At 37.8% G+C, this 14,670-nt stretch overlaps 1 protein-coding gene across 1 annotated transcript in view; it reads right to left on the bottom strand.

Annotated features, from left to right (window-relative positions):
• The window catches only part of LOC140241376 (cilia- and flagella-associated protein 46-like), a 94,473-nt gene that overhangs the window by 7,061 nt on the left and 72,742 nt on the right, over positions 1-14,670 (bottom strand). Inside the window, exons 55-61 of the mRNA XM_072321106.1 lie at positions 14,416-14,621; positions 13,569-13,648; positions 12,249-12,309; positions 11,641-11,676; positions 10,922-11,024; positions 10,507-10,619; positions 6,972-7,053 (exon numbers count right to left, since the gene is read on the bottom strand). Coding sequence (XP_072177207.1) covers positions 6,972-7,053; positions 10,507-10,619; positions 10,922-11,024; positions 11,641-11,676; positions 12,249-12,309; positions 13,569-13,648; positions 14,416-14,621 — 681 coding nt within the window. The remainder of the gene's footprint in view (positions 1-6,971; positions 7,054-10,506; positions 10,620-10,921; positions 11,025-11,640; positions 11,677-12,248; positions 12,310-13,568; positions 13,649-14,415; positions 14,622-14,670) is intronic.

Raw genomic sequence — 14,670 nt, 5'->3', positions numbered from 1 at the left:
TCATGAGGATTCAGTTACACTGTGCTTGTTCAACAAGAAGTCCTCTTTAAACACAGTCAAATTTCTCAATATTGTGATTTCAAAATGAAATTCATGACCCATAATCAACTACACTGTACATACATTACAAATTCTCTGCATTCATCTAACATTGAATAAAAAAAGAAGTATTAATTTGAAGAGAATGGTATGGCTGACTGTTGATCAGAACTCCACAAATAACAGGATCACCCTACAACTTTACACACTACATGTCTCTACATGTAATCTGTTCAGTTTAGAACAGAAATTAGATTATTAAAAACAAATGAATACCAAAATAAACAAACAGAATAAATTTTATATGGGGCATGATGCAAAGTCTATCTCGCCAACTCCTTTGATCCTCAACAGGATACAATACAGGATATTCTTTGTGAACCTTCCGATTTACAAGGACAGTTACTCCAATACTTTCCTGATATATCACTTCCGTTTACCTGGTAAATTACATCATTTCTTTCTCAGCGTGTATATATATAATTATATATATATATATATATATATATATATATATATATATATATATATATATATATATATATATATATATATATATATTATATATATATATGTCTGAGGAGGCAGAAAAATGAATGTTTTGACTTGCTTAACAAAGGATTGCTACCACTTGTGGAAACATAGCACATTCATGTCTTAGAATACTACCTACATGTATGTTGCTCTTCAATGAAAGAAAGAACCGAAAACAAAACTAACACAGAAACGATTGAAGTTTGTATAGGAAAAAAATCAAGACATTTGTATCATGTTATAAATGAGCTGTAATATCTCAAATACATATGGCTCTGACATCGAGCATCAAATTTGGTAAATATGAAGTGGATTGCCAAATATGTATTACGGTATGAGTCATATCAGAGTATAATATAAAGATGCAAATATCAAACTCTGGTATATGAAATAGCACATAATCAAAATGATTTGAAAATGCTATCATATGTGGCAAAAGCAGAGCCCTTGAGAAATGAAGTGATGAATTTCCACATGTCTGCGGAAGAGGCGGCGGTTTCTTTGAAAAGTTGAGAAAAAAAAAATTGCTCGCAGAGCATTTTAATGGTATTCATGAAATTTTCTCTGAATTCTCAGAGCCCCATAATGTTATATGGACTTCCCCCTCCCCCCCCCCCCCCCCCCGGCATGGAGTTTTATGAATATGTAATGAGGGTAGATTACGCCTCCCTTTGTTGGCGGCATTGTGAACAGTGCCGTTAATCACGAACGGCAGCAACAACCAAACCCATTAATGAAGAGTTTCTTTTGACGACAGCTATGGAAATGGCTCCACACCATACATGTAGTTGCATTTTACGACTGCGCGGGAGGACGGTGCTGGCTAGAAACACAATGTCTTGAGGTTTCTTTTGTCTGCAGGCTTTGTCAAACACAATCTCACTGCCTCTCTCTGTGATAATTGCGATGAGGTTATTGGCTCCAATGCTAATTCAAAATGCTCAAGTTTCCATTCGTGATTACACATTATTATCCATACAGAGGATTTTTAGAGCCCAAATGCAAATGTTATTTTGCCGACGCATCTCATAACCTCCGCCCCACTTAGAAAGTTTGTTGAACTCGACCAATATTTTTTGCCGAGGCGACCAATATTTAAAATATTGGACGGCAAGAGGGGGATTCCCCAAAGTTTTTATAAACTGCACCGTGATTGGTTGAGATATACGAGATGACCCGAAATATGAAGTAAAAACGTCTGTGATTGGTCAAAGACGAATTAACTAAAATATCGTTTTTTCGAAAATTCTGTGTTTATACAAACAAATTTCATATATTGATTATAAACTGTTTTTCATACGATTTTTCAGAATATCACTTTCATAAGCTAACAGGAAATTAAATTTAGGTTTGATGAAAACAAGTTGCATTTTTTGTGCAGGTGACGATCGATTAGCTCAGCGCTACTGCCAGATAGCCCGCGATATACAAATACATATAGCCGGCCGCTGCTTGCATTTGCATGCATGTTACGTTATGTGTTAATTCGATCTTTCACGATCTACGGTGTGTACCATACCTTATGTCAGGATAAGTACAGTAGGCGATCATACAGCACTCAGAGACAGAAAGGGTAAGTGAAAATATTCTTTGCTAAAATCCTCTGGAGGATAATGATAATATTGGATGTCCTATTTTCGGTCAATACAAGGAAATACTGGACTCGCTAAGCAAAATATTCCTTGCTAAAATCCTCTGTAGGATAATAATGATAATATTGGATGTCCTATTTTCGGTCAATACAAGGAAATATTAGACTCGCTAAGCAAAATATTGGACTTGTCTTCGACTCGTCCAATATTTGTGCATAGCTCATCCAATATTTCCTTGTATTAACCTCAAGGTCATCCAATATTATATAAATATCAGGAGTCAGCCAGACCATTGTACATGGTCACAGTGTTGTCATTCATTGGGTAACAAACAAACAAACAAAAATATACCAGGTATATATGGATGTAATAGTCATGTTGTTCTATCTTGCAGTGACTGGAGGAAATGAATTTGCCATATATTCTAAAGCAAGCTCGAGCTGGAACTTGCTGTACATAAACTTTTACTGCCGATGACAAATGTATGATGTGATGTGATGGTGTGTGGTGTGACAGTGCTGACAGTATTATTTTAATATGATACATTATATTTTAGATATTCTTATTTCTATCATAAGAATTTGATATGACACCATTATCAGTAAACGTGTAAGATGGATTGGACATAAATGCCATTGTTTCATTATACAAAATCTGAAATTGGAGAGCCGAACACAATATTACAGAGTGACTGTTTGAACCACTTTGCACCACTAGTTTAGTACAGAAAATGCAGAAAAACAGGCTGTTAACAGAACACAGATCTATTCTAGGGGAGAGACTTACTACAACATAACCAACTTGTCTGCATTTTGTGAAACAAAATACAAAATCAATTTGAACAAAAAGTGCAATGCATAACTAAAGTATCAACCTTTACTGCACACAGGCACAGAATCAGATACTGTTACAAGGCAAATTTAATTGTCTGTAAAGATACAGGGTTAATGACAAAACTAACAAATGGTCATTTGATCAACTGTGTTAGACAATTAAAAAAGGGGTTTGAAGATTGTGTATAAACCAGTTGATTAATTTTACTGGATTCTAAATTACAGCATTAACATTATAACATTGTCAGCCTGTCAAGGCTATGTGACCTTATGAGTTGCTTTTGGTGGTTACACTTATTATTATAACTAGTTAAAGGGGAATTAACCCCACATATATTATGTTGATTGAGTGAATGCAGCAATATTAGTAGAACAAATCAGTGAAAGTTTGAGGAAAATCGGACAATTGGTTGAAAAGTAACATGAATTTTTTAAATTTGGTGACAAGGCCACTGGATCAGAAGACTACTACAGATCATGACATCACATATGGACTACCATATAAAGAAAGTATAAAGAAAATTCCACAAAATATCATTCATTCCCTGAACTTGTTACTGACATATGTCAAGGGTAATATTATACCCCTGCTTTCTGAAAGAGGTAAGTCTAGTTCTCTTTCATTACGCTAGAAAAGTGAAAAAATGTTTAATTTTCTTTATCATTGGTCGTCCATATGTGATGTCATGATCCGTAGTAGTCTTCTGATCCAGCGGTCTCGTCACCAAAACTTCAAAAATTCATAACTTTTGAACGGATTGCCCGATTTTCCTCAAACTTTCACTGATGCATTCCACTAATATTGCTCCATTCACTCAATCAACATGTATTTTGGGGGTAAATTCCCCTTTAACTCCATTTCTGAATGCATGCATTGAACAAACTCCCCTTTTACTTGCACTTATCAATATATAACAGTACCCTAGCTGTTCTAAATCAAACAAAACTGCATTTGTTCAAGACTAGAGAACTTGATCTCCGACAAAAAATAGTACTTCAAACATGCTTGAGAGGGAGCACTCTATAACAGAGAAAACAAAGAGAAAATAAAAATTTATAAACAGAATTGTAAGCTTTAGAAATCCAAATCAACACCTATGCAGAAGAACCAACATCGAGATATAAACAGACTGAAGAAACTAAAACCAAAAACAAAATATAAAAGAGAAAGAAAATAATCAGGAAGTTAAATGTCTGCAATTACCCTTGGAGCAAAATAAAAAAAGATTTGCTTTCGTGATAACATATGAGTTATGCATTTTTAACAAATATGATAAGTCTTTATGCCATGATCTGCACTGACTGACTGCATATACTGTAAAACCAGGAATGCAGTACGCGAGTTGTCCGCAGAGCAATTCTGCAGTGATAAAACCACTGAGAAATGTGCAGTCTGGATTCTTTATGTTACTTAAAAGCTGATGACGAGAGATGTGATGTGGTAGGTTGGGTGTAACAGTCATGACGTTTTGTGCATATCTGAAATACTCATATCCATAATTATAGTCTACTGAGAACTACTGGCAAGCTGCAAAGGTACTGTAGGAACCTCGAGGCCATCTGGTATTCCTGGAAAGTTCGCACAGTTGGAGGTCAGTGTCTACAGAAGTCACATCTGGCATCACTTTGTTTTTTTCTCCACCCATCAAACCTGGATCATCAACACTTCATGTAAGATTTGAATCATGCTCTAGATTACTATAAATCTTGCTGCCTTCTGGTGAGAATTTTGACCAATACTTATAAGTAAGAGGAATGTGTTGACTGTCATTAAATATTATTGTCTTCTCTATGCTGTATGATTTTTTAACTAGCAAACTCAACTACCCTAGTAATCTGTTTTGTTTGCCACAAGCCATATTTTTTATTTTTTATTTTTTTTTTGTTTGGGGGGGGGGTCAAATTTTTGTAGCCTTTCACAGAATTACTTAGTAATTTCATCTTACAGGCACCTTCATGATTCTTGTGTGTACAAGATACTTAAAAAAAAAAAAAAGATAGTTGAAGAATATGCAAATTTTTAATAAAGCAATTACATTTTTCCATTCTTGTAATGCCATAAACATTTACAAATATTTCTTACCAGTTTAATTGGGCTATGCCATAACAAGTACCAAGCTCTGTCCCACATCACATAGACAGTCAACCTTGAAATTTATTTTGCCTCACAAATTCAAAACAATTTTAGAAAAGAAAAAAAAAATGTGACAACACATGTGACTCGTTGCCAGACAGGGAAAGGTTTTTGCTTCATAGTGTCATCAGGAATACCAGATTTTCTCTAGGGTGGCAATAAAGAATTGTGATAAATAGAAGAATACGCAACTGCATTGGCGATCAGCAGGATCCATCAGCAGTGATGCAGATTATGTGCGAGACTGTGGTTGACATTTTGATTCTAGACGTTAATTTATTTTCATCTGATCAGAAACATTCAAAATGTCTATCGTACACTCTGTGTCCATCATAATTATCTCTTCTTCAATAAGTTTCCTTCCATCACGGTTTCTACTCATCATAAGAATTATTCCATTTGATTTATCTCACACAGAGGTTGTAATCAGTTTCTCTTCCTTTTGTGTGAAGACAGAATGAATCTGAAATTACTCGGCCCAAAACTAGAACCTGCACACTACAGATGGATGCCTGCACATCAAGATTATATACGTATAAGCTGCTTGCACGTAGCGTAAAGAACATGAACGAACTGCTGAACGATTGCAACATTTTGGGGGGTTCGGGCTTCGTTACCGTTCCATTACTGCAAGATCCTTTGGTGGATTAATTTCTTGACCTAAGGCTCTCCTGTAAAATAACATCAGCACATCAACACACACACACAACTTCAATATATGAGAATATGAGATACATAATTTCCAGTAGGCATCCCAGTGAATGGATTGAACAGTCAAAGTTAGAACCAATTTACGATACAAAGATAGCCAGCAAATCTCTCATATCAATACTGACTCCAAATAAATCTGTTTGATATCTCAGGGACACATTTCTGAAGATGAAATATGATCACTACCTTCTGAGCTCGTAACAGTATTTGACGACTTGAATGAATATAGTCAATTCAGATTTTATGATTTATAGTTCTTTAATGGTGATTGAGAATACTCTAGTATTGAGACGTGCAAGAATTAACAGGATACAAAGTTTCAAGGGTTGGACATTCGCGTAAAGTCAGAAATGTGTCATAGTTTGATTCCTACATTCTACTAATTCTAAATCTTATAATGATTGCATGGGAGTAACTATTTCAGCTAACTTCTAAATCAATGATACAAAGATTCCCTTATTAAAGAAATATGTTACCATCACCACTTTCTGCATTTTGTTTGACAAGATGGACAATAAGAGTGTACATTTTCATGTCAAGTGCTCAAAAATGGTTTTCACAAAGTACATGACATCACAACTGGTGGCTAGATAACACAATATTGCCATCACATGATAAAAACACCTGTTGATATTTGGAGGAGGGGGTAAACATCTTTATGGACTTTTGAAGCTCATCAGACCTTGAAGTTAGTGATGATGTCTCATGTGGATTGGTGACTTGGGTTTGAATTAAAGACATGTGTCTTTTACATCATCAACCATAGAGATGAATAGAAGACATTCCTAAATAGTCTTCCTCATCTTGAAAATCTTCAGATTTGGATGATAATATACTTATGACATCGCGTAATGAATCAGTGAGGGGTGACAACCATGCACCCATAATGATCTATGCAGCCAAACAACAAATATCTTTTTTACGTCATCAACACGACGAGATGAATTGGGATACTCATAAAATTCTCCCTTATCTTGAAAATTTAAAATCTGGATGGCAAGATTATCAAATATTTCAGGGCATCCCCTGACCAACTAGTGAATGGTGGTAACCATGGACCCACATGATCTACAATGTAACGAAACAATTCATGATACCGTATACAACATAAGATCTGACATGACTTACCTTTTCTCCACATCAATCTTGGACTGTCTCATGAAGCTCTGGTTAGTTTGCACAAGATCCAACACGACTGCAAGAGAGATTTCTGAGTGGGAGAGACAATGGAAAATGAAAGAAAAAGAAAAAAGAAGAGCAATGTGTGAGTTTTCGTGTTTGGTATCTTAACACACAAAAAAAAACAACAACAATACATCTCCATTAAAAAACAAATAAAAAAAACACAACAACCAAACACAGATTTTGGATAATGTACATGTAAATGCCTCGCGTCACAGTATCCCTTTCGAGGTTCCTACGATCATTTCTACACAGAGAACATGAAAGGATGAAATGTACCAACTTTGGAAAATAAGAAGAATTTCGAAGCGGGAGTGTTTTTGGGAGTTCTTCCGCAGAGTAGAAACTTGCCATCAACTGGTGCAGATAAAGAACTTGCAAGATTGTAGGTTCCCTGATTTTCAGTATCAAAACATTGCGCTGAATTTTCCAAGGCAGGAGTAATATATGGAACAAAGATCACAGTGAAAGTTAGACAACTACACAAGGACTCAATTGTAATTGTTCTTGTCAACATGAATGAATACACCTCTTGCTATATCATGTGCGCTTATTTGCGCTATGTGCGCTTAGAAACATCTTTATTAAGCGCCTTATAAATGTATTGTATTATTATTATATTTATTATTATCATTCTAATTCCTGCGTTTAGGTCTGCTTAATGTTTCTTCCTTCTTTTTTTTTTATGTGTCCTCGTATCCTCAATATTCATGGAGCAATTCTCTAACAGAGACGTTCACCACTTTGGGATCCTCTCTTGAAAGAGATTTTGTTTCTCAAAAGTCCATCATTTCCTTAGAACTTTGTCTCCCTGCATGACAGTGTGCATCATGATTCTACTGTACTGCTTGTATATATTTACGCACATGTATGCTTATTTCTTTTCTTCCCGTGGTATATATTGACTTTAGATGCATCACTTATTTACTATCTGTAGCATGCACCTCAGTCTCCTCGTTGTTATCTTATCTAAGACAAGTGCGCCTACAGTTTTCCTAATGCACTATCAAACTCCCATCTGTACATCATCTCAAGTGTTTCCATGCAGCTGATAGATATCTCTTTTTATATCCCTCACAAAATGCATCTCGTCCTCTGATTGGTCGAGAGCACTGTAAACAACAAAACATAATTCTACCATACAAGTGCGCGAAAAAGACTATACTCCCTAGGGAAATGGTAAAAACTATACCACGCTGGTGATTTTCGCGCCTTTTTTGCTTCGCGTCGCGACGCGAAATATTTCACGTGTAAATGAATGGGTATCGCAGCACCTTCGCTTCGCGTGAGATTTCATGTACAAATGAATGGGTATCGCGGCGCCTTAGATCACTGCACTTCGCGAGAACCACAAGGCACGCATACACTCAATGCGACACGGGTTACGTTGGAGAGACTCAGACTCGGACTCTTACAAAGCCCTCATTCTACGTTACAACAGAGTAGGCGATATCGTAGATCTATAATTAGACAACAATAAGCAAGCTAGGGTTCTTCGACGTACCGTAGGCCTTTGGGGAGTTCATGTTTCGCCGTTTGAAAGTTGGTCTCGCAGTTCACTATTTAACTCGGGTCGAGCGATCCACCCAAAAGATGTTGACAAACGAAACTGCAGTAGATAGTAGGCCTGCTCTAACGTTAGCGCTAGTTAAGCCTATACGTTAGTTCTACCTGTCTAACAGTATGCCCTATTTCCCGTAATCTCATTCCTAATAATTATTTTTTAGAGTGTCTAGCGAGTAAGTTACAGTTAGATAAACTTGTTCACTGTTTACGTTAGAACACCGTACGAATCACACAAATTTACAGTGGCACTCGATGCTTTAATTGCTAGAATTTTTCCAGTGCCTAATCTAACCTTATACGCTGTTACTGAATGCTACCCAAATTTACAATGTATACTTGCATTTTAACAGGAAATGATAGTCCATATTCATGTACAGACATGACAGCTAGGTAGGAAGACGACAGAAAACACAATCAACTGCAGCTCACAGTCACATCGTTGATCAGCTGGAGCACGCACATCACCGCACTGCATGGCAACCGAACGTACTTGTTGACAGATCGGATAGGCGTAGGCGTATTGCATGTATGAAGCGCGTAGTGAGTTTGCAGTTTGCGCATGTTTACCAGTACGTTGTACAGCAATGCACCGAGTACACTTCAGCGGCTGAGCGCGCAATTGTCTCTTCATAGTACGCGTACGCGCTGCCCTCCTGCTGAGCTGCTTTCCCGAGCGTGAATGACTAGTCAATCTTCTTGAAAAGTAAAGCAAGATGCCCTTAAAAAAGAGGTAAATTACAGAATACCAGCAGTCGAATACTCTTAAATTCATTGGGAGGGATATAAAACAAATATACCAGGCCAATTTTTCGAGGCACCGGTTGAAACTATGTGCCTTCGGTGACTTCAGTAGCACTATTTTCTTCGGGGCTGCGCCCCTCAGAAAATAGTGCTACTGAAGTCACCTCATGCGCATAGTTTCAACCAGAGCCTCTCAGGCCTGGTATATTTGTATACTATCTCAAGCAAATGTGAGAGAAACTTTGCACTGCATAGCAAACACAGCAGCGGAAAGATAATAGTTTTTAAGTGCAGCACTTCCTTGAACACCATGACCCACCGGCATGGCAGAAATGCACTTCAAAAGATGAGACGCAAGAACTGACCTCATCTTTTCAATGTGCCAATGCTATCCAGAGACCAGTTTCACAGTTATATTTGCAACTATAGTAAGCTTTAAAGGTCGTATATCTCTTTTGCAGACATAACAAAATTTTGTATGGTTGAAGAATAATGTCTCCCAACATCATGTACAAAATCTTACAGTAGTGCATGTCACAGTTCTTAAAAATGACATGACAAACTAAGCCCATGCCACTTGAGAATACGCTCAATATTTGCATAAAATGATAACGTTGAATTTTTTCCGGGGTCTGATTTAATTCACGGGAAACCTTCCCCCTTCCATCATAAAGAAGTTTCTAGTTTTAGCATTCTGTGGAAAGGTCTGGATCACCTACATATTACCTCTACAATATACCAACTTTACAAAGGAATCTAATTTTCAGAGTTGCAAAAGGGACACCTGAGCCAAATGCAGTTACTACTGGCAGTAGCCAGGGCACACCTGATCAGATGAAAGTAATTAAGTTGTTGCCGGAGTAATGATCGCACACCATCCGTGTCAAATGGACCATTTTGAAGACCAGTGCCTTTTGAAGACAGACTTTCATGTCTTTTTTTTTCTTCTGCTTCTTCATCTTCTCCTATTACGGTGATGTACTTGTATCTTCAGTCTGTTTGCTCTGATGTACAATTGTAAAGCGCCTTGAGCATTTAATCAAAGTGGAGAACGGCGCTATAGAAATTGTATGTATGTATTATTATTATTATTTGGTCAGGATCTCTCAATGAAATTGTTGTAATCCGATTTTTTTTTTTTTTCTTTTTTTTTGGGGGGGGGGGAGGGGCTCACCTGATAGATTAAGGGGTGCCACCTTGAAGGGAGGAATGTGGGAGAAAAACTTCTCCAAGCCGTAGAAGACAAAAGCATTGCAGTCCGTCATCTGTTCTTCTATCTCTCCCAGGCTGGAGGAAATGAAGGGAAAAAGCATTTATGGATTGGCTTGGTCTCAAAAATATTTAAAGGTAGTGTAACTAAAACAGTAGCCAATCAAGCACATTTTTTATTTTGTTTCCCAAGAAAGTCTTAAAAAAACAAATAACACTTCTATGGATAAAACTGTATGGAGTTCACACACCAAATACTACAGAGGAATGGTTGAGATGATTTATGACTTGGTGATGTCATATTGTTGTTAAAGACAACTTAACAACTTTGAATTCTTTATTTTTTTGACAGTATGAAAAAAAAAGCATATCTGTCTCACCTTGGTACATGGTCATCACCCATGAGACCTTCCCAGCGGGCAGTGAACTGAGACATGTAGAGCTGCAGGGCCTCCTTCGCCACACGGATGGGACTATACTCCTCTGGTGGCAAAAAATTAAATAAAAAGAAAATGAGGAAATCATCTGGTATCACCAAAAGATATGTGTAGATTACCAGGTGGAAAAACATATGTGTCATCAAATATCATGCATGGCAGATTATATGAAACACCAAAAAAAGATGAGTTTTATTGTTAAAATATGTAAAAGCATACAAAACAATTATGCTAATATTGATGATACTTTTCATTATCATCATGGATCACTGATATCATCATCATTATCATCATCACCATCATCGTCATCATCGCCATCATCGTCATCATCGTCATCTTCATCATCGTCATCATCATCATCATCGTCATCTTCATCATCGTCATCATCATCATCATCACATCATCGCCATCATCACATCATCATCGCCATCATCGTCATCATCATCGTCATCATTGCCATCATCGTCATCATCGTCATCTTCATCATCGTCATCATCATCACATCATCATCGCCATCATCATCGTCATCATCATCACATCATCATCGCCATCATCGTCATCATCATCGTCATCATCGTCATCATCATCATCATCATCGCCATCATCATCACATCATCGTCATCGTCATCATCATCACCATCACCACCATAAGCTGTTCTTACCTGACTCAGGACTGTCATTATGTGGATCAACAATGTCTGATATGGTTGGGAAGAAAAAAAGTTAAAGAAATATTCAAGATGGAAGGGTAAGACAGTTAATATTAAAACATTGTCGATTGGTGGTTACCATCTTTTCGTTAGCCACTTGAGAAATGAGTTGGTCAACGATGACCTTTCAGTGAGGGGAAAAACAGGATAGAGGGTAAATTTACACCCCTATTCCTGAGATTCCTGAGGAAAATAAATGCATACAATGACCATAATTTTATGTTGATGTCCAAGTAGAGCTGTACCAATTCCATTTTTGAGTAATCACACATTTCTTTGATTTTCAGGAGAAGCAGACTGACTGATTAATCCTCTCCTCACATAGGATCAGAATGAAAGACAAATGCAGTTACCATGGCAGCAGCAGGGTAACATCCGGTCTGAAAAGAAGCGACTAGTGTAATCAATCTCTGTGATAGTACGCAACTTGGACTATTCACAGCTTATGTACATGCGTGTGATAATATGAGATTTGGCTTGCAGGAAATGACCGTATTCCTTCAAAGACTACCACATAAATTTACATCTTTTGATTTGATAAGATTGTGAGGTAAGGATACACTTGAAGCTGTGAGTGTCCAGTGGCAGGCATCCTGGTGGAACTGGTCTGTCCAAAGGAACCTGACAAACAGATGGAAGAATAGATGGATGGACAAATAGACAAATAAATAAGTAGAAGATAGATGAGTACACAAATGCATAAAGGGTTACACATGTAGAGTCACAAGAGTTTACATCATGCTTCTAAAGGTCAAAGAAGACTGGTATAAACTTGCCTAAAACATAAGTGCAATCCAATTGTGTTTCAGCAAAAACTCAGTCTGAATACATCATTATCAGTCTCGAGCGTTTCTCCACTTAAAAATCAAAAACAAAGTGTAAGCACAAGTATAGAGTATGGATTCTGGTGTCTAAAGGTGTGTACTAAACTTCTGTACATTTGTATATTACTTTCATCTTGTTATTACCATGTATACCATTTCGTCGCCGGTCACACGAACCGACGAATCCCTCAGGTTTGCGTAAGAATGACAATTCGAGAAAATCACGTTTGAAGTTAACCCATTTTTGACTTATGGTTGCTACACTTTCATGTCTATAATTTCCAGTTATTTTTGTAGTACATGAGACTTCAATTCTTGCCCTAACTTGTGAAGTTTTTATCGAATTGTATTGTTAACAAATAAGCGGGAAATCGTCAAAGAGCTGCATGCATGTATTTTCGGTCTGCAAAGAACGTTGTCATTTCCCATGTGTGTCCATATGTACATGTACATTGAGCGTTGTCATTGTCAACACATGTGTTACATAGTACGTGCACTGTGCGCGCGGTCAATGAACTGTTGAATCTCAAAAACTACACGCAAGTCAATGCGCACTGATTCGTCGGTTCGGTGACCGCGCGTACTACAAATGTAGTACGCACGGTCACCGAACCGTCGAATCGCCTGAATTGTTTAACACACGCGTCTATGGGGAAAACAAATAATTTTCACAAATGGAATTACATACTTCTACAAAAGTGATAACTACGTAAAAATTACACCGAATTACACACTGAGAATTTCAGAATATGTAGTATGGAATGTCTACTATCGAAATGATTGAAAATCTCAAAATTGAAAATTTGACTCAAAATCGAGTGATTCGTCGGTTCGTGTGACCGGCGATGATTTATGAGATGCCCTATAATCTACAAATCTCGATGTACTAATGATGAAAGAAATAGATATTATGGTGATGGAGATTCTCATTTTGGCTATCTATTGCACATATCGACGTGACATCAACAGTATCTAAGCTGAGCAAAACATATATCCTACACACTGAAAACTATTTTTGTCTGTGAAAATGAATTCAGAGACGATGAATAAATTTACCACTTTCACTCCCTTGTTCTTCTCCTTGGCAGCCTTGGCTTTGGCCGCTTCCTTCTTCTTCTTCTCCTCCGACATCTCCTCTGTAATCAAAATGAGTTATCGCAGCACCGTTGGGACGCAATCATAACAGCAAAAATCACAAAATATCAGCAATTGTGATATGACACAGCGTCTTCACTGAAAATCATATAATACTCATCATTTATAGCAGCGAAATCTTTCATGAATGCTTTGTAATAGACGAGTGATGTCGATGAAGGCTTAAACTGCCACAGATTTATTTGGCCATGTGCGCAGTGCTTGTGTACTTTCAAAAGGTGACTGCTGCATTAGCATTTAGGCCATGCAGGTATGCGATGTGAGTGGGTCTTGTATGTATAGCAATGCTAACATCAACACATAACTTGAAATTACCAATTTGATAATCCCAAGGAAGTGGTGTTAGCCAATGGGTAAAAAGCATGTAGAAGATCACAACCAAGAATAGTGACAAGAAGACATTTAACACCAGGCCCAACACTGGCTATCGGAACTATATGTCATAATTTTGAGGTCAACCTGAGGTCAACATCCACTGATTCCAAGTTTAGGATCGAAGCTGGCGCTAGTGTTGTGATGGCAATCCTCCACCAATCTGACTTTGGAATTGTAACAACCCTGATACCTTCAAATCTGAACTAAAGACCTCTACTTTCCAGCAACTTTGTGAATAATTTGTGACATATCGTGAGAGCCGGGGGCCTTTCAATATTCTTTGCATACAAATGGCTCTATATCAATGTTGTTCATCATCATGATGATCACTAGCACTGAACTTGAAATCACCCTTATCACGGACCCCCCTCACCTTCGGGCTCCCGGTAGAAGCGGTTGTAGAGCATCTGGAGGGAGAAATCTCTGGTCAGGGCACCGATGGCTGGAGAGGAGAAGATGGCCAGAGCCTCGAGGGGCAGCTCCAGTAGCCACTGGTCAGCCAGGATGATGATGCTCTCATCCTGGGGCTGACCGGCTGCGTCCCGCCCAGCCGGCTGACCACCCTGGGTGGTGAAGGCTCTGGGGATGGGTGGTGGATGTACAGAGTGACAGGCATGTTGTAAGAGAC

The sequence above is a fragment of the Diadema setosum genome, chromosome 18 (assembly GCF_964275005.1).
Source record: "Diadema setosum chromosome 18, eeDiaSeto1, whole genome shotgun sequence".
Taxonomy (NCBI): Eukaryota; Metazoa; Echinodermata; class Echinoidea; order Diadematoida; family Diadematidae; genus Diadema; species Diadema setosum.
Note: the sequence above shows the minus strand (reverse complement) of the source record. Positions and strands in the feature narration are given on the sequence as shown.